The sequence below is a fragment of the Haliotis cracherodii genome, unplaced genomic scaffold (genome assembly GCF_022045235.1).
Source record: "Haliotis cracherodii isolate W230 unplaced genomic scaffold, xgHalCrac1.p SCAF_2, whole genome shotgun sequence".
Classification (NCBI taxonomy): Eukaryota; Metazoa; Mollusca; class Gastropoda; order Lepetellida; family Haliotidae; genus Haliotis; species Haliotis cracherodii.
Genome location: NW_027266275.1, coordinates 59,079,171 through 59,101,475, shown reverse-complemented (window position 1 = coordinate 59,101,475; position 22,305 = coordinate 59,079,171). Strand labels below are relative to the sequence as shown.

At 40.8% G+C, this 22,305-nt stretch overlaps 1 protein-coding gene across 2 annotated transcripts in view; it reads left to right on the top strand.

The window, feature by feature from the left end:
* LOC139468290 (synaptopodin-2-like) overlaps positions 1-22,305 on the top strand; it is a 65,766-nt gene that overhangs the window by 19,234 nt on the left and 24,227 nt on the right. Inside the window, exons 1-2 of one of the 2 annotated variants that reach the window (XM_071250169.1) lie at positions 3,037-3,271; positions 5,370-5,576. In XM_071250169.1, coding sequence (XP_071106270.1) covers positions 5,478-5,576 — 99 coding nt within the window. In that variant the 5' untranslated portion in view covers positions 3,037-3,271; positions 5,370-5,477. Of the gene's footprint in view, positions 1-3,036; positions 3,272-5,369; positions 5,577-22,305 lie in introns of those variants that run through there. The other variant, XM_071250168.1, reaches the window with a different exon arrangement.

The window sequence follows — 22,305 nt, the reverse complement described above, 5'->3', positions numbered from 1 at the left end:
GTACTGAGAATAATGAATTGCAGAGCTAAACGAGTCTGAATCCTACTGACGGTGTCACCAAAACTCCTGTAACCTGTTAAGTTCTACATCAGACTAATACATAATCGGGCAGGATACCTATTGAAACCAGGTGGACGTCGTCGGAAGGTCGCCAGTCAACGTGTTCAACAACCCATCACGGGGCATGCCCCATTCCTGCAGGGCGCTGAACGGACACGCGTGCATGACAATGCATAACTCATCATGTGTTTGTGTAGTTCAGGTCAGAGAATATGTGAAACCGACACTGACAGTATTGTTTGAACAGACAGTTAAACGTTATGGAAGACCTGCCTCGCTGTCAGTTTATGTGTCTCATGTCTCGTCAAGGAATAGTAGATGAGGTGAGGTTAAATTGGGTTTAACGTCGCGTTAACGTTGCACTTAGCACATACATGACTATTTGCACGTGTGTGTGTGTGTGTGTGTGTGTGTGTGTGTGTGTGTGTGTGTGTGTGTGTGTGTGCTAGCTCACTGTGATACTGAGACACAGTATACTGACTCCGAGCCGACCAGTCCATGTTTTAGCGCCAGACAGGGTAACAACAAGTACCATCTTTTAACGTCTTTGGTATGATGCAGCCGGGGATCGAACCCCGGAACTTCCGCTCTCCGGGGGGACGCTCTACCGCTAGACCAGGGAGGCGGTCTCAAGGAATAGTAGATCATTTGACCTTTCTGTAGATGAAATAGAAGTGATATGCTAGGTGTAGTCCATTTTATTCGGATTTGTTTATATAATACAGCGGCGGTAGATGTGTGTGAGTTTTATTTTACACCGCAGTCAGCATTACAACAACTTTACGGCGGCCTGTTACTGTGGTTGGCGTGGTACACAATTGGTTGACATCATGAACGATGATTTATCTCATCATCGTCCGGTCACACGTCAGCCCGGAGATGTATTGTATCCCAACGTTTCACATTTAAGGGGAAACTTGAGAAAAACCTTGTGCACTGGGGGGAGGGGGGAGGGGAGGGGGGGCAGTTTTCTCCGGAAGCACCACGAGGTCGGTGGCGATAAGTGTTGAGACTTGTAAACGATCATTCTGGGACAGAACCAGTGGTTGACAGCATGAGCAACGATTCACGACGTCCGGGAACAATGACACAATCAGGCAGGTCACACATTGTGTAAACAGCCGGTCAAAGAAGCCTATTCTATCTCCATGAACCGTACAGGGGATTTAGACTTGGGGTTCATGTAAAATTTAGGTAAACATCTCTGATACAGTTCTGTAATACACTGTACATTCAAGGAGAGTCTGTTCTGTATCTGGCACAGGCAATTCAGTGTCTGTCAGCGGGAGCACCGTTTCACACCGTCGGGACCCGATTATAGACAAAATCAGCCAGATCAAGTCGGACACCTTTGCTATATTTATTTGCGACAAAATGTTTGTTTCCCCACTAGGGGTGTGATATTAAACAGTGACTCACATCATTTGTATAGCCACACAGCACGTCTCTCCTGGCCTCCTTTGTGCTTCAGGTGCATACTTTATGTGCACAGTTGTAATTACTTCATAACTCACGTTCGCTGTTTTGACAACACAATACAGCTTCAGGAATACCTTCAGATATGAACGAGTTTATGATGGATGTAGCCATACCACAGCCAAGGACACTGGGAACGAGCGTTATAGTGCCAATGTAAAGTTCACCATAGTCGCTCGTACACGTTACCCCCACCCGACCCACCAAACCCCCTATACCCCCTATACCCAACCCAACCCAACCCAACCCCTAATCCCCTCCTTCCATAATAATCCACAAAGGCGTCATAGGAAACCAAATTTCAGACTGGAATACCTAATCTTATATACAATTCTATCCTACCTACAAAATATCATGAAGCTTAATTTCTGGGGGTTCTAACTTCGAGAACACCGTTGGACATACTAGTTTAAAGCTCTGCATGTGCACCTCGGGAACCCAGTAAACATAGCCATCTCATTACCCAGCGTTACAGAAAGGGCACAGAAAGGGTATACACAGAGTCTGCCAACTGTGTAGCTACCTTTAGTCTGTATCACAGTCAAGCTCTTGCAGACAGGGCTTTATTTAATTATGTTGAAATGGATACACCGCACATCACAAGATGGTATTTTCTCATCAAGGTTTAATTGACCACGTTCTGACTCCACTGTCGCAGGTTGCCGGGTTAATTTGCAAGATGTTTTTAATATTTTCTTGTCCTACATTTCCAAAGGATCGTATTGCATGTGGTTTGTTGTTCATCGCTGTCAGTCAAGATGGGCGGAGATGTGGATGAGTTTTCAAGATGTTAAGTGCAAAAAGTGGGCCAACATATCGCGGTAATATTTCATGACAGTTGAAGGTCATAACAGATACAAGCGCAACTTTCAATATATTTACCGTCAAACGTTCGCAGTTTCAGAGTCATAAACGTGTTTCAACAAAGCCGAAACAGATTTTGCTACAGAAAGCTTGTAAATATCTCGACACGTCGTATCCTACGGCATGCGCTGATGCTGATTCGGCTCTTATTTAGCGCTAGACATGTTGATATCAGGTGTGACATTATCGTCTACATAACTGTACACTCCAACGCTGAACCGTACAAGATATAACCTGAAAAATAAGCTACTTGTGTTCGTCACTCCAAGCTTTATAATCGGTATACGTGTTTCTGACACAATCGCACATTAATAACAGTATAGCACGATTTGTTGAGGATTCTAAATCCTTAAATCAAAAACATAAAGATTGCGTGTTGTAAATAAATTTCAAGGTTTACCCCGGTGAACAAAATCTCTTGGAAAACAATTTCCACTTCTCCTCATATCTTATCTGTCAGGCTCCATGAATAGGTGTGGATGTAGGGTTTTATCAAACGATTTCCCCCACATCTCCGCGGCTCTGTTACAACGCGTCATTTCCCTTGCAGCCCACACTTGCCAATAACAGACAGACCCCGTTCGCCCGTTATGTATTGAATGGCCGGTGTAAATGGTAGGAGAATTAACATAAGTTGTAGCAGCGTAATCCCCTTCTGCAGGAGACCTGTAGGCACAGAGAACTTGGAAAGGGGATATGTACACACAGCAGCGGATGTCCATTGCGTCGGACGGGTTGTACATTGCACGTGAGGGATTGTACATTTCACGTTGAGGGTTGTTCATTTCACGTGAGGCACTATACATCGCACGCCGAGGGTTGTTCATTTCACTTGGATATTTCTTACTGGAAGCGTTTAGCAGATAAAGAGGTAAGGTGTGAGAACTTTTTAAAATTGTTTGGTGAGTGGGAGAGCAGATATTTATGTTTATCATTTAACTTAAGCATTTATCCATGACATAAGCTTATGACATAAAAACATGTATGTCATACCCCAATGACATAAGTATGCAAATTAGATATGCAAATAAGATAACTGGAAGAGGGAGCGGTTTGATTTGAAACTATATATTATAAGTGAAGTTAGTCCAGAGATATAATCAGATTACACAGAATCGTTGTTGTTACCGTTATTAAAGTTTCAATTATTTGCAAAAGTCTGTTCAAGTATTTTGTTTAAAATAATCCGAGGAACTTTTTTTCTCAGTGAATTGTTTATTTTGGTTTACATGGCTATGGAAAACATGTATCACTACGCACGATCTATACGTAAGATTTCGACAAGTTGCTGATGTTAATGTTTAATGCAATTATTCCTTAATTGGGAAGCAAAAATGTGAAAATGATAAATAGAATTCATCACTCGTGTTTTTTAATATGGGAAATATCAACCTCGTCCCGTTAATCGGTATTTGCCTCGCCAAAGGCTCGGCAAATACAGATTAACTAAGACTCGGTTGATATTTCCCATATTAAAAAACACTCGTGATGAATCCTCTATTTATGATGTGGAAGCAGTTTCAGAGCAGCTTCATCATCTGTTGTGCATCACAAGAGCATATCGTATTGGCCAGTGCCCAATATAATCGACTGACATGTTTTCAGCGTGCAACGCAGCAGACCGTTGTTGAAGCTTGACCTTGTCGATATTCTACATTGATTGGTTTTCCTTCACAAATGAAATAGTGTATGTTTCATTGCCTCATACGCCAAACAGTTCACTGTTAATAAAACCATACGCATTACTGAATGCGTCAATAACTTCTTATGCCTCTCAGCCTATATCGGTTGATAATAAATACCTTTCAGCTACCATCCCCTGGCTTCTATTTAATGTCATTCTCAACAGTCACGTTTTGTTGTATGATGATTGATTTGAGTATAAGAAAGATATTAGACTGTCACCGCGGGCGTTAGGCAAAAAGCGGTATAAAAAATGATATGCATTGCTTGTCACATATAAGACTGTGTTAGGAACACTACGGTGACCTTGCACTGACGAATTGAAATTGACTCCTTATTCAGCGCTATATCTACGCCAGGACATGTATTGCAAAGTGCTAGGTTAAAAACCGCGTGATAACCCATACCAGACAGCGTGCGATCCTTCAATGGTAATACAGAGGGATGTTACCATGTACACGTGTGCACGTCACACAGAGCACGCTTTGTAAATACACTATACTATTTAAATACCGCTATGTTTATCATTAATAAGTATTGTGTATTGGAATTCTTCTCCACCTCGCCCCCCTCCTCATTCTCCCTCTCACCCTCCCCTCCCCACCGCTCTCATTCGCTCTATTCTACAATTCGCCCCTCCACCTTCTCATCTACCCCCATCACTTAACCCCAAAGAAACTACCCGCGAAGATCCGGGGTAGAATAGGAAACCCATGCTTGCCGTAAGAGGCGACTAACGGGATCGGGTGGTCAGGCTCGCTGATTTGGTTGATGCATGTCACCGTATCCCAATTGCGTGAATCGATGCTCATGATGTCAATCACTGAATTGTCTGGTCCAGACTCGATTATTTACAGACCGCCGTCACTAGAATATCGCACAGTGCGGCGTTAAACATCTCTCTCTCTCTCTCTCTCTCTCTCTCTCTCTCTCTCTCTCTCTCTCTCTCTCTCTCTCTCTCTCTCTCTCTCTCTTTATCTCTCTCTCTTTATCATCCCCTCAATCTCGACCCAACTTCCATGCTCCTTTCTTTAACATACCTCCTGGTCTCGTCATTCTCCGTCTTTCACTCTTAATCTACCCTTCCGCTTACATGCTTCTTCCTCTACTGCCAGCTGACCTCTACTTACACATACATGATCACCTCTGACCTGCCACCACTTAAACCATGTACTAAGTGAAAGGGGTGATCCTTACTTCCCACTGTTGCCTGTCAGTCCCCACCCCCCACCTCCCCTCGCGGCTGGCGTACATGTCTAGTCTAACGTGTCAACATTACCCTGCAGATTGTGTGAGGATACACCTTCGCCTGAACGTCCCCGTCTAACGCTCGTCCCCCGTACAGCATGGAGCGTCTGTAAGCGGAGCACTTTCCTCTCAACGCCCGACCCACCATGGGCACCGGTGACACTGTCACTTTGACCCTCAAGGGGGGAGCACCCTGGGGGTTTCGACTCCAGGGTGGGGGACCACACCCCCTTCAAGTTTCTAAGGTAAGAGTCTTTTTGTTCTTATAGTATAATCGTAGTCTGTGCAGGACGAAAGGCTGTGGAATGTCTTGTGCTTGGTATCCTCTATGGGCGTGGTGTCGCGTGGTGAAGAATGGGTTGGATATAAAAGAGGGTCTGCTTCTACACTTTGAGATGCATGGTAGCAGGTATTTAAGAAATGATGGGATCATTTTGTACACTGATAAATTCCAAGTGTATAATTATGAAGAATGGTGCTTTTAAGTAATTCTATATGCTTTTGCGGTTTGTTGTAAAATATTTTCGAACTATGTTTTTATTCATAATATATATTTCCATCGAGTCAAAACTATATTTTATACATCTCGTACACAATGCAAATAGACGTTCAGGATTCAGACATCAATGGGTTATATATCCTCCTTTTATCAGGAAACTCACAACCGTTTTCTAATTCACACAGCTGATATACCTATTGGCAGACTTATAAAGATATAGATCTAACGCTTACCCTATATAACGCATGAACGCATACCAATAACGCATGCAATGCCGCTGGATGAAAACTGAGAGCTTTTCAAGTTTTCCAAATCCAGTTAACGGCAATGTAAAACTATGTCAACACAATAGTTCAATGTAGGTACACCCAAGGACACAATGCGTCTCCAAATTTACTCTATTGAATTCCATCCTCGGCACAGAAGGTTATTATCTCTTAAGGACACTTTCCACCCTTCAGATAGACAATACAACCCATGTACCACCGTGTACTCTGTTTACACGCGACCGCTTGCACTGAGCAGCGGGTACGAATAGTGAGTACTCCTGTCTGAATATCAGCGTCACATTCCATATAATAGACTAACATATAGTCTCTGAAATGAACATATCATACAGAAAATAAAAAATCTAATAAAAAGGGAGCCCAGTGATTCTCTTCATTTTCAGATACTGCAGTAATCTAGACTTGCCAAACATTATAGACTTGCATGGGCTGTAGTTGTCATAAATGTATCAGGGTCTGTAAGACAGGCTATCCATATTATCATGTATGCTCTAGCCTGTTGTTTGGACCTGCAGTGACACAATAGGCACAAGGGCATGCTAGGGCATGATTCGAACTTGACCTGTCCGTACCTTAGCTGTCACTAGGCAGGGTTTATTAATATATCATAGCGCTTTGTCGGGTGTATTGCATTTTGAACTACCCATGAGTAAATATAACCCGATTAACGAGCTACGTGTTTGGGGATCGAGAGTGGCGTCATGATTCGAAAGGCGATAGATGGCCCTGTCAAGTGTAATGGGGATTCCTTTGTCGACTGTGAAAATAAATTGTGATGGGTCGGTGTCACACTTCATTATAAGCTTTCGCTCTATTGTAGTGTGTGTTTATTAGAAATGGAATTATAAAACTGCAACGGGGATAAAATCATATTACAGACTCTGAACGCTGAAATTAATGCACTAGCCGTGGGTACATACGTTTAAAGTATTAACGTTATGGTTAATCTTAGTTCGGTCATATTAAGGTGTTGTTAATTTGGCTTAGTGAAGAGGGTAAAAAAAAAAACAGTAGAGTGAGTGAGTTGGGTTTAACGCTTTGAACGGTATTCCAGTTATATCACGGCTTGAAGCAGGTCTATGACGTTTACCACTTCTTCGATGTTTGTTTGTTGTTTAACGCCGCACTATGCAATATTCCAGCTATATGACGGCGGTCTGTAAATAATCGAGCCTGGACAGGCAATCCAGTGATTGACATCATGAGCATCGATCTACTCAATTGGGATAAGATGACATGCATCAACCAAGTCAGCGAGCCTGACCACCCGATCCCGTTAGTGGCCTCCTAAGACAAACATAATCGCCTTTTCAGCAAACCTTAGTGCACCGTATGGATTCCGGGTTAGAATTGGTCCCAGCTTGTCGTACGAAGCGACTATATGTATCGGGAGGTCAACTTGATTGATTGCGTGTCATCGTAACCAGTTACTATGGAACATTGCTCATAGTTTCATACTACTCAAAAGAAATTAAAGAACATCCAATTCTTTCACATTACTATTGTTAATCAATCATGCCATCCTACCAATAAACTTCTTTTGAGTAGTATAACATTTTCATGTTCGTCTGCTCAAGTATTTAAAGGCCGCCGTATAGTTGGAATATTGGTGAGTGCGGCGTTACACAACCTACAAAAAAGGTACCTTTCTCGGTCAAAAATATCGATGTAGTTCTGTACAAGAATGCCTTTGTCGTAATCAGAATGCGATACTAATACCAATCCAGTTTGACTATTACTTTAAGTTAAACAGAGCACGGTTCTCCAGGAGCTGTGGACTTCTGTCGACAGACATCGGCCTTCAGGCTGTTCGCGAGCTTCTTGTTTTGAATTCCTGTACGGTTGTTTTTGCTCTTGTGAGTAATGGGATTCTCGAGTAGAAAGTATCACAAAACATAAGTAAGAAAGTCAATACAGGCTGGGCGCTCAGAGACAACGTCGTCTGTTTGGGTGTGCCAGACTGCGCGCTGGGATGCAGGAGAGGTATTAGCTTGTCTCACAAACCATATACTAGGGAGCAAGGGTGGCAATGCAGAGTTCCGTCCCTTGGGTTCGAATCCCGGTTCGCCCCGATTATGTTTCTAGGTTTGTCAGCACCATACCCGTGCTTGTGGGTTTCACCAAAATGGCAAACGTCTCAGACCTGCTATAGATCTAAATGACGCAAGTCTTGATTTTCCACAGATTCGGGTTCTGAATCTCCCATCTGAATGGGTCTCCTTTTCAATTTAAATAGAGTCGTTTGTTTCTTTCAAAATTATTTTTTATCAGAGGCTAAGCGTTAGTCTAGAGAATAGAGAAATATTGAACTTTCTCAATGGCGTCTACTTTCAGCGTGTTTCGATGACATCAGGCAGGAAAGGATTAAACATTCCATAGCTTTAGATTTTCCGGCCATTGTTGATGATAGTGCAAGGAATGGCCGTCTGTCCCCTGTAATTGTCCTCCAGCATACCTTCACACCGTGATTATGTATTTGCTCCTGTTGACCCCGGAAGGAGGATGTTTTTCATTTAACTTTGTTGGTATGTAAACAGTACCTAATTCAGCGTATTTGAACTCTGGTGAGACATACGTCTCGTGCGCAATTCGTTGTATTGAAAGAAATAGCTGACTTTCTGACCTGATTGTTTCTGAATTGGCGTGCTTCTGTTTCTGAATTTGCGTGTTTGCACGTGTTGTTGGTGTGTGTTTGCGTGCTACCTAGGTGTACTGCGTGGCCGGTCGTACACGAATTAGCTGTTTATAAAATACAATTTGTAAGCGAGTGAGTGTGGTTTTACGCCGCCTTTAGCAATATCACGGCTTGGGACACTAGAGTCTGGGCCCCCAACCTTATGGGGAAGCGAGTCTGGGCCCTCGACAGGCTGAGCGAATGTTTTAGCCACAAGCCCACCACAACCCCCGCCTACCACAACCTCGTGTTTATGTACCATTGTTTATGTTCGCAGTGCATGCTACTGAATTTGTCTGCGAAAGGGACATTAGCGTGACAGTGTCTTTTGTGAATCACAGTTGAACCTCCATATCTCGAATCGGAGTAATTATAAATTCTCTGACTTTTCAAGAGATATTGCAAATATACGGCCATAACATATATCTGTGGTGACAAAAATACAACATTATTTGCCATACATGTACATTAACAATATGGTATAGATATCTCTAACAAATATGCACAAAATATAACCGATATTATTCAAAGGCAGTTATTTAAAAAAATATTCCACACATGTCTAAATGTTTGTTCAGTTGGTTCATGTCATAGGTTTGATATAACGGTACATTCTTTGTAAACAAGTTCGAAATAAAGAGAAAATATATGTGCGTAGAAAAGGTGTTATAAGTGAAGTACAGGAAACTACGTTTATAACGAACACGCTTATAACGAACTGACGGGTATTTCGAACTGGTTTCTTTTGTCCCGACCATTTGCTGTATATATGCTTATAACGAACTATGTTATAACGAACTAAAATTAGTTATCCCTTTGGGTTCGTTATAACCGTAGTTTACTGTACTGTGTACTTATGATAATTCAACAGCAAGGAGACGAATAATTTCTACAAACGTCAGCCATCACATTTCCATATACGTTTTTAATAACTTCGTTTTGTAAAGGATAACTCGCAAAACTAACAGACCAAAAATATTTTTTTAATCTATCACAAAATAACGTCAACGTACATTCCAAGCATCTTCCACGACAATGTCATGATATGAAATGAGACGCCATTTCATTGAAAGTAAATACAATATGTTCATATTTCCATCCTAATATAATTTGCTGGCTGAAATCCGAACAAAGGCGTATTCGGTGTGTTTCCTCGCCCAGGTATTTCTAATGGAACACCTCTACCTGACGCGTCCTGACACCTATATCATGATCCACGCACACTCCTCAAATAACGCTGTAACCAGGTCACAAGTAAATAATCTTCGCTATGCACCTACGTTACGAGTGAATTCAAATATTGATGTGTATTGTTAAATGAAAGCCTTTAGCGTTAGGTGACCTACATTGATCTATGTTAGTAAGATCATTGCTTCAGATATGCCGTGGCTGAACTGCACAATGATGTAGCTTGACACTGTGATACCACATACCTGTGTAGAGTCACTGAGTTCAACGTGATGTGTGCTTTCTGTCACATGAATACGCCTCGTTTTGCGTGCACCGTGCTTAGTTAATTTACGGTTAGTTGTAATGTGTATGTGTAATGTGCCTTTCTGATTTCGATTGTTACGAGTCGATTCCCAAGTTGTAACAATATGTTAATCCGAAAATATGTACGTGAAAGAATTTAGTGTGAAACAAAATTAACTAGGTTGACAAATCAATACAAATTACGTAGCATTTACAATGGCAGTACACAATAGAGTGGTAGTACAATATTCAATGGCAGTATAAAATGTTAGAGCAGTGGAAATGGCAATGACAATGACAAGAATAATAATCAGCTCCCCGCAATATTGGTCAAATTACCGAGATAGGCCTAAGCTGAACACATGGGTGAAAAGTGATCTTCAAACTAGAGTTGGTCTCGCTGTAATGTCAGATGAAGTGTGAGATGAGACAGAGACGCACCCGCTCCATTAATATAGTCTAACCAGCTTCCAGCACTTTCTACACAGTGCCAGATCAGTCTAGTGTCACTTGAACATCACAGAATATTCCACATGTTTCTATAACGCTTGACATCCATATATGCTATTCCAGAAGTTTACAGATAATTCGAGCATCTAAATATGATAACTTAATCACCATAGCTTACATTAAATAGTACTACATTTCTGACAACTAATCATTGTCAAAGAACAATGCAATAAACTTCTCCTAAATCCCAATAGAAACTATACAGTAATACAGTTACAATCATTGTTTTGCAATAAATTACACTGCCCAAAACACGATGAAAACGACTATCATTTGAAAGGGACAACGTGTGTTTTTGTTAGAGAGAGACAAGAGAGCCCATACCCCTCTCTTCACCCCCATGCACCTACACCCATGGTGTTGGATTGACGCTCGCATGGATGTTGTTTTTTTGCTGTAACGGTTGTTGTTTTGAGTTTTGGGGTTTCTTTTGGTTAACGCCTTACTCAGCAATATTCCAGGTACTAGACTAAGTATGGACCAGACAATGCAGTAATTGACATAATGAGCATTATACGCAATTGGATACGTTTACATGCATCAACCAAGTCAGCGAGTCTGACCACCCGATCCCGTTAGTCGCACCTCACAAGCACTGGTTGCTGAAGACCCGGTATCCTTACGAGGAGCTTGGCATCGATGTATAATACATGAAAGTTATTTTATCACCACTGAAAAGTGGTTTCAATGTCATAAAGTGTGTCAGTGAATGCGGTTGAATACATCACACAGCAACGTTCTGGCAATAACACAGTAGCGTGTAAGGAAACATGATTCCATGCTCGTTGGTTTCACCAAAGTGATAAAGACCCGCATCACTTCGGGCTCTACCCCCGCACCAAGCTAACACGACATCATAAACTGAAATACTGTTTAATGCAGCGTTTAACCAAGCTCACTCACACGTTCATAAAACCCTATATTCTGAAGCAGTACTTTCTAGAAGACATCGAACATTCGTCAAAGAATGAACACATCGCCATACTAAATCACTCCACATCCAGCTAACTTTACGTCCGTTCTAAAACGTATGGATTGTTGGGTTTCAATAGATAAACAGACTAGAATTGTTCTGTTTCCTCGCTTAAGAGATAACGCTAACAGTAGAGACTGAGACAGACAGGAGAATCCACGTGTGTTTTTCTCGTTGTGATAAAGACGAAGGACGAGGGGGAAGGCCTGTTTACATCCCTGGCAGTGTAGATTATGTCGTCCTGGGTACCTGCAGGCAGTCGAGCGGGGGCAGCCCACACTCCCTGATAGGGAGTCGGTGTAGTTGAACGCTTTATCGTACAGCTGATAAGGTTATTGTATTAATGGATCTTACACCATTGTTAATCTGAAGATTTAATCCTTGCATTGTTAGTCTAGACATGATGAAGATATGATATGGAAAATGAAGCGTACAAGCATTCAATAACACAATTATGATTTTAAACATAATTAAGTACATCTGACGAATCATTGATTAACACAGCTTAATTTTGTAAAGAAGAGTATAGGATTGATAGATCAAACATGATGCTGTCAAAATATCTTCTAAAATTGCTCACAAGTTCTACAAGTTTGTAATGTTTGGTACAGATAATGTTAGAGTACACGAGTATGGACATTTCAAGGTTGGTGCAATCGGAGTCAACACTTTCTATAAAATATAATAAAAAAAAGGAAATGAAAAAATACCGTTACGTGAAACATGTGTAATGCGGGCTGGACTACATTAGTTTACTTCTGCGCATGCGTGCTTGTGATATGAAACCTAGTTTATATCTCGACGGGTTCCGCAAACAGACAACGTGTGAGGTCCTCCTGGGCCTGCTATTGTTTATAGCAACTCAAATTGAAACATATTTCAAAGAACGCGATGCACATTCATGTTGATATTTCCTCCCGCTAGACAGCCGGGACACTCTGCCCTGTTCATAAACAACAACTGTCTTGTTATTGCTCGTGTTTGATGTTTCCCTGCCACAGATAACTGTCACAATAATCACACATGACAAACTACACACTGTAGATAGAACAGAAAACGTCAACACCGGAGCATTAGTCTTGATTAGCTACCGAAACAGATTTCACTGTGCGTGAAAGGCAAGGAAAAATAGCGGTGAAAATAACATGAATAAATCACTGAAATGATACGCAATAACCACACGTCAACAAATACACACCAAATACATAATTATTATTTTTATCAAATTATACAAACCACTTGTTGCTGAGCACGTTTTGTATGTTTGAGAATTTATTTTCGACAAATGGATGTTCTTCAAAATTCCGCTTTGAATATTGTAAGTACAGTAAAGTACGGTTATAACGAACTCAAAGGGACTACTAATTTTAGTTCGTTATAACCGTAGTTCGTTATAAGTATATATACACCATAACTACAGCAAATAGTCGGGACCAAAAAAGTTAGTTCGTTATAACCGTAAGTTCGTTATAAGCGTATTCGTTATAACCGTAGTTTACTGTATGCGTATTTATATTGAAATTGTTTCTGAAAATCAGAGTTAAGTGTGCGGAAGTTGATGACTGATGGAACTCCATGACAGCAGTGAAGGTCTAGGAGGTTTATGAAGTATAATGACCAGGAACAAAGGGAATGTACGTACATGGGGTCGGCATAGCCACAAGTAAATTGTTACAGGAATAGCGTTTTACTCTTTTTAGGAACGGTGTCTACATCAGTGAAATACAATCGTGACGCGATGTGTCCCCTTTTACACTGGTTCACATCACGACGATGCCAGTACACGGACAAAGAATGTTCGGATGTTTTTTCTATAGTTTTGATAAAACGTCTTTAAAATGAACCGATACATGTAACAGTTAATAACTCACTTGGTCATTCATTCGCTCTCTAGCAACAATACACGTCTTCGAACGTTAAGTGCATTGTTTGTTCCCCTATGGTCTATCAAAGAAGTTGCATGTAGGCGATCTGGTCAATGCACTACAACTCCTGTCACTTATATTTATAAAGTATTAATGGCAATGACGCCCATTTAAACAGAGAATGGATATGAATATACGATTCATTCATGCCTATGGCATTCTGACTAGAAAAATGATGGGGTAGCCCAGTGGTTAAAGCGTTAGCTCGTCACACTGATAAACCGGGTTCGATTCCCAAAATGGGTACACTATGTGTAGCCATCTCTGGTGTAGCAGTGATATTGATGGGATTGTGCTAAAAAATGTCCCACCCACTGATTAGAAACGATATAACCTATCACACAAGCTTTAGGTTTGAAGCGTTTATCATCCCTACTGTACGCTCCTGCCTGCTTAGATTTCCCCTAATAATGACTTAATTAATGGGAAGTGTGGGAAGTCTCTAGACGTTATCGGCCACAGTTGGCGCAGTGTGTTGCAGTGTTACCGTCACCTGACCCTGGGCACATGCAGGCTTAGAACGCTGGCAAGCTAATCATTTCACATCTTAATATTACTGTGAAATTAGGTTAGAACAGTTTTGCTTCACTTGTTGTGTGTGCAGGTGGTTCATGGTTAAAAAGCAGAGGCTGCTCACGGTATTATGGTTTTGCTTGTTTGTTTGTTGTTTAACGTCGCACTCAGCTATATGACGGCGGTCTGTAAATGACATCATGAGCATCGATCCACGCAATTGGGAAACGATGACATGCATCAACCAATTCAGCAAGCCTAACCACCCGTTCCCGTTAGTCGCCTTTTACGGCAAGCACGGGTTGCTCAAGACCTATTCTAACCCGGATCTTCACGGGTTCACAATATGTAACCGTTTTTTAAATTCTTAGGTTTCCAAACAAGAACGACTCTTTTAATTGGTGAAACCATTTGTGTTTCATCCAGAACGTCTTTGAATATTTTGTGCATTAAAATGAGTGAGTTAGAGTTTTAACGCCGCTTTGAACAGTATTCCTGGAATATCACGACGTGTCAGCTTAAAGTGGGAGGATTGTGAAGTGATGCCCACGACACCCACGAGCACGGGTATGGTGCTGACAAACCTAGAAACATAATCAGAGCGAACCGAGATTCGATCTCACAATCATAGATTTCTGGCGTGTAAGAGGGACGCAACTGGCACAGCTAATTGCGGCGCCTTAGACATACTGGGACCCCATGCCCCCACTGTCCATCAGGCTATTTTTACAGTGTGTATGTTTGTGAAAAGCACGAACCTTATTTTGGAGGCAGTTTAGAAATACACCCCTCCCGAAGGATACGTAAGAGAAATATCTAAACATGAAATAGGTCATCGATGACCTGTCTGGATGGTTATCTCTGTCATACCTTGAATGTAGTAACGTTGGTTGGTTGGTTTGTTGTTTCACGCCGCACTCAGCAATATTCCAGCTATATGACGGCGGTCTGTAAATTATCGAGTTTGGACCTGACAATCCAGTGATTGATATCATGAGCATCCATCCACGCAATTGGGATCGATGACATGCATCAACCAAGTCAGCGAGCCTGACCACCCGATCCCGTTAGTCGCCTTTTACGACAAGCATAGTCACCTTTTACGACAAGCATGGGTTGCTGAAGACCTATTCTACCCCGGAATCTTCACGGGTCGAATGTATTAACGACGCCCATGTCATTTATAGGGAAGGTGTGGTGAATGCGATGCGGGTGATTATACAAGACTCTAAAATATTTATTCCATGCCAAAGATATGTTTAATCACAATGTCCTCAGCTGACCAGTGACTGTAAACAAGATAGTATATCTCTCTTGGGCTGCGCCATGGTGCCATTTTCAAACGATATCTATTACACGTACACTTGTTCACCTGAAACATCACATTATCTTTTCATGCATCTTAATTTGTTTAAATACAAATGGTCTTTTTGATAAAAAATTAAGCTGTTTGGACATTTGTATACCCAAACTTGTACTTGATAAGGCGATATCAGATGAAAAACATATCCCTTAACATTTTAAGGAGAGAGTAACTTCTGATCTTCAAAACAGCAATGCTTGTGATGACAACTATGCTACTCCACTTTTGATAAGGATGTTTTCATCTTTTATCTTTACGCACAAACTGATTATAAAGACACGTGAACATTAAAATAAAATGACATACCTGATTTGCAGTTTGAATCCGTCACGGATTTCATACTAATTTTAAGAATTGATCATAAGTCACGATTTTTAGGAAGGTTTTAAAAAAATCACGGTATTCGTATGTAACGGTTAATTAGAAACGCCCTGAAATTGTTCACGATTTTTCTAAGATTTTTCATCAAACTACCACACCTGTAAATCATCTCACAGGGCGAAACTTTATCTCTATGATCTGGGATGATTAAAAACGAAATTAATACTCACATAATACCCCACCCTCGATATACACTTAAGATAAGTATATAAATTCTGGCATGATGTCTATAAACGCTCACGATGTGACGTTAACGTGTATACACTTGTATTCAAGCTCAACAGAAACTCCCGTTGTGAATACTGTTTATTACATATATCTGTATCTGTGTATGTAATAGGTTCCCCCATTCCTCTGTTTAACGTTTCCCTCCCCGACAGCTGCTTGAAGACTATACACCTGATAGCCGTGGAGTGATCATGCGTCAGCAAAGTCTTTATCTTAGCAGGCTGATCTGACCAGGTGTTGTGGAGCCTTGTATTATGGCTATATCTGCCTCTGGTGGTATGGGCTGATGGTCAAGGATCCGATATGTATAATTAACAACAGGAGATGGTTGGCACTTGTGGTCAAGCCCTTAATACGTATGGTAGACACCATTTCGTTATGAACTTGGCGTAGATCGTGACCTTGACGCGTAACCTTGGCTTCTGTAAGTGATGCCGATAAGCTGTTAGCCGTTTCGTTTATGGGATTAATAATGGCAACTGTTGGGGTGTTGTTTTAGGAAAGGATTTTAGGATTATGGAGATGTTGTATTTAGGTGGTGTTTAGGCTATGAGGCGATAGCTCATTTCATGTTTTCAGACCCTAAACGTGTTAAGATATAACACAGCAAATGTGAATACCGATTATGATTGAAACTCTTTTCTAAACATGTCTTGTTTGTGTTTACATTCTTAACACATTTTGGTTGAAGTTGTGAATTATACTAATTTCATAAGTGATATTTACTAATCTTCAGCAGCTTCGTGCAACCTACCAGGCAGGATAGTAAATTCGTTGTTTACTAACCTTCTGTCCGCTGTTACTAATTTAGTTAAGGTAGAATTCACAAGTAGGTTTATTTCTCAGTGTATACTTGGGGTTATTTGATGACGTATATGTAAAAATCGTTTGGACAAAGTTTCATTAGACAGCCTTGGCTTAACTTAATTTCGTAGATCGATAGTCATGATGTCGATCAATGAATTGTCTGGTCCAGACTCGATTACTGACAGACCGCCATCATATAGATGGAATAGTACCGAGTGCGGCATTTAACAACAACAAACACACAACGAACTGTACTTACACACGAAAACAGTCTTAAACTTTTCTTTATTAAGATAAGAGCGGTTTTGTTCATATTTGAACGCTCATGTATAATTATGGATACTGGTACCCGTGTAGAAGTTTGTGTATCAACAGTTGAATAGTTGCGTTGACGTTTGTGTCGGGAACAGAGCTAACCAACGGATTTAAGGTGTAATAAATAATATTAATAATAATAAGTCCATTTATACTGCGCCAGATTCCATTCACCAAGTTAATGTTCATGGCGCTACATAGTTTTAGCAAATAATGCTAAAGAAAGGCGAGTAGAGTTGATAGTGTTGTCTGAAAAGGTGTGTTTTAAGATACCTTTTCAGATGAGCCTTAAATGAAGACAGCGATGGCGACAGCTATGGATCAGATGGTAGTTTGTTCCATAGGTGTATCTGTTTTGAACATAGGTAGTCTTCTTGAATGAATGTAACGCTAATGTCTTGGTTCTGATCCCAAAATACCACGCTTCTTCCCAGTTGAGGGTCGTCTACAGTCACCAACTACCCGTTTGGCATTTACAGGAACCAGCTGAACAAATCTACTTGACATTTTATCAGACGCTATAATGCCGGTTGTCTATGTTACATATACCTTTGTATCACACAGAGACTACGTCCGTCCGAAGAATGTTAAGATATCTAGTTCTCAGGAAACATTGACATCGCAGATTTTCCACCTTTCGCTGAAGACGTTGAACGTCAAGGTAGCCTATGTGAACGTCACTATTTATCAAGGTCAAGGTCACATATCTAACTCATGTCATACGGATATATAAGAGTTTGATCCATTATTGTATTCAAAAAACCTTTAACATGAATGGTACATATTAATAATGTAACATTACTAAAATACGATATCAATCGCTCCCCTTTTCGCGAACACCTGGTATCATCACTGTTTGATAGTGATTCATAAACACATGTTCATGATACAGTCGGAATCTCATTATCGACTTTATTTATTATCGACTATATTTATTATCGACAAGATTTCTCGAGGCTTTGGAAAGCGTTTTGTCGCTTATATTATAATAATCATATAGCCTTAGTATGATGTAGGTTATATGAACGACTCCCATTCTTTTACATCTTGTGTGGTCTTATTCCTTTAACTGTTATCCTTATGAAATATTTACGACATTTTTTTATCGAAATGATCTTATAAAAGATTTCCGAGGAGTCGTGCCATGTTTAATTAGCTCATATTTGTTTAAAGAGACCCCACATTTCATAAGTTTACACGTTTACAAACCGTTTTTATTTTCAAAACTAAAGTCAAGCACGTCGTAACAGTGTAAAACCGTAGAATGTGTATATGACTGCCAACACTACAGACATCAACAGTAGGGATCCGCACAGACAGACAGAGATTGGCAACCCTCACAACAGATATCTATATTCCCTCTGTGCTGTGTGGATGCCAGACGCAACGAGACACGCCCGCGTTATCACACTGCATCACCAAACTTAAACATCCTCTTCGACGATCATCTGATTGACTTGTGATGGGGAAGCACTGGGCGCCTGTATACCACAGGCGATGTCGGCTACTACCGGACACAGCTACTGCGTGTGGCGCCAGGATGGCAGACGGGAGTGCGCAATATTACAATTGCTGAAACACACAAAGGTTGCATATGCAGGTTGGGTTACAAGTCGGTTCAAGTCTGCTGGAACCTTGCCAAAATATGCATCTGTTGAGAATCTCAAACTGTAACCGAGTTTGTTTTTTTATTGACTGTTGAAATATAAGTTATAGTTCTTCGTTAAAGGTAGAACATCGTTCTAAATAATAATTACTTATATATATTGATACAAGTGACAAGGGTGAATGACAACAAAGTTCATGTTGACTAATTTCGTGTAGGCTGTGTGGTCTGCTATTTTCTCCATTGCTAATACGGCTCGTTGTTTCAGTGGAACGAGTATTCAGATGGTTTACATACAACCCTCTGTGGTTTTCATTAGCAACATAATTAGCATCTGAACCACCCCATCAAAACCACCCATTTACTCTCTCATACATACCCTGAAACACATTTTCCGAAAACTCCAATCAAGTCTACACAGCTTTGGCAAGTCTAGATTTCTACAGTTCCAATTTATAAAAATGAAGAGATTATCTGGACTCCTTTTTATTATATATTAAGGGAAATATCATCTTAAAAAATAATATCAAAAACTAAATGGTAGTCTATAACTACATCCTTAAGAAAACAGATAATGCACTATAAAACGCCAACACCAGAGAATAACCAGTCTCGATTACACGCCGAAACAGATTTCATGGAGCGTAAAAGGAACATACCGGTGAAAATTATATGAATGTGTCACAGAAAATCAATGACACCAGGTGTTCGCGAAGCAGCTTCTTCCTCATATTCTTCCCTTGTCCGCCAGATATCTAAATGAGGTGACCTGTCATACAATCGACGTTAGGGTCCACAAGGATGCTTACAGTACCTAATGAAATAATTATGTGTTAATAATTAGTAAAATATTATTGAAATATAATCAGCAAATCGAACAGTATACCACGAGCACTGACACACACAGCACCAAACGTTCCTTCTTTGTCCTTGGGCATCTCGACTTTGAAGTCTACAAAAACAAACCTGTTTGCATGTGGAAATAAACACACTTGAATCTCTCCGTGATGGGCTATCGTGTGACACGTTTATCTGTCTGGGAGCATGCTCCTGGCTGATATGTGCTGATAGACGAGGATAAGGCGTTACCATGTACGCTACTTCTTCGGGGGGATCTGATAAGTGGTAATTACAAAATAACACTGACACATTTTATATGAAAATCGTATCTCACAAAACCACCTGTCGTTTTAAGTAAGAACCTTGTTGCCCAGTAATGATGGTCGTATGGGAGCGATGTCATTCTCCATGGTGAAGAGTCACGGACAATTGGTGTCTCATTTGGTTTGTCTTTGACTGTACGCTCAATTTCCATATTGGCGTTTTGAATTATCTATTGTTGAGTGTCTACCTTTCTCGGAGAAATAAACTATTTTAAAGTCGATATCAAGTTATTCCAGGGTTCCTAAAGTTTTTCTTAATGGTTTTATGGTTATATCCTGTAACCTGAACAATCATGGTTTCTTGTTGGGTTTTTCGCTACATGTACTTCAATATACAAGCGTTATGAAAATTAATTCAGAGTGTGGAGATTGTGTTTAAATCCAGTTAATTTTAGGTTCTATTAATCTACACGTAAACCATTCTCATTCTTTAGAAATAGACATATCGGCGTATACATGAACCAGGGGGTTTGGGCCATTGCATATTAATCATCTTGCGGACTAGTACTGTTTCAATTACAATTGCCAGATAATTGCACTCATCGCGGGTGAGATATTATAGTTGATCTTAGTAGTACAAAATAGATCATAGGATGGGCTCGACATGCGCAGTTCTGTGTTCTTGCTTTTTTCCCTCGGACTAAGTATGTTTTTATTTTTAAGATTCAAACGTTTTCCTTGCAACAGCTGTCATGCATATGCCTTTGAAGATCAAACGTCTTGATAATATCATTTTTTGATGAAATATCATTGGTGCTTGAAAACACTTATAACATTGAAATTTTATTTTTTAAGTGTTACTATTTAACGCGAAGAAGTGTGTAAATTTCAATTAAGATATCCCAATGGTTTGGATTTGGGGAGATGTTTTCAGATAAAGTATTAATCGTATCATGTTTATGCAACGGTGCATTGTTTATATTTTCATATGAATGGAAAGGCATGTCGCACCGATAATGATGCACTGTGGAACGTTTCAATGAAATCAAAATCACTCGACGAGTTAAAAAATCAGATTGCCCCATTAAGCATGGCAAAGGGAACTATTGTGACAGATGGGTTTTATGTCTTTATTTGTTTCCTTATATCCATGCGTACTGAACTCGTTACAGAATATCAATTATGTTAGTGATTATGGCACTGGCATCTGCCTTTCTACGGATATGCAGGTGTCTAACGCGGGAACACAGGGCACCTGTTGTTTCACCCCACCGACGTTTGGTCAAGGGCATCGTCCCGCAAAGAGATCTTTCAGCGACTATCAGAAAATGACAGAGACGTAAAAAACATTGCTGTTAAAAAGACTAGAGGAAATTCTGATGTCCATGGATGTACACAGTGTACATACCCTCGCAACAATATCTGATGTGAAGGCTTTAACAGTCAAGGTTATGCTGGCTGTACGAGCAGGTGCAAGAATCTTAACACTTTCTTCCTGATAGGGATAAACAGCAGTGCCAAGAAATGCATTAATGTCCTTTAGAACGACCGCCACAACACACTCTAACCTACAGGTTCAGTGTCTGTATAGGAACAACGGGATCCAATGCTGCATATTTCTTTAATGTCACACACACCTGGAAGATTCCGGGGCTGAATAGACACTTAGGACCTCATGATGCCCCAGAGTCGACTAAAATTAGGAAAGGCGGTTAGAAAATTTGTCCGCGCTGATCGTGTGTCACTGTACCATAATTGTTGCTGATCATGTACCATTGTCGTTGCTGATCGTCTTTCACTGTACCCAGACCGTTGCTGATCGTGTGTCATTGTAGGCCGGTCGTTGCTGACCGTGTGTCATTGTAAGCCGGTCGTTGCTGATCGTGTGTCATTGTAGGGCGGTCGTTGCTGATCGTGTGTCATTGTAGGCCGGTCGTTGCTGATCGTGTGTCATTGTAGGCCGGTCGTTGCTGATCGTGTGTCATTGTAGGCCGGTCGTTGATGATCGTGTGCCATTGTAGGCCGATCGTTGCTGATCACGTTTTATTGTATCCCGATCGTTAATGATCATGTCTCACTGTACCCCGATCGTTGATGATCATGTCTCACTGTACCCTGATCATTGATGATCATGTCTCACTGTACCCTGATCGTTGATGATCATGTCTCACTGTACCCCGATCGTTGATGATCATGTCTCACTGTACCCCGATCGTTGATGATCATGTCTCACTGTACCCCGATCGTTGCTGAGCGTGTGTCACTATACCCCGACCGTTGCTGAGCGTGTGTCACTATACGCCGATCGTTGATGATC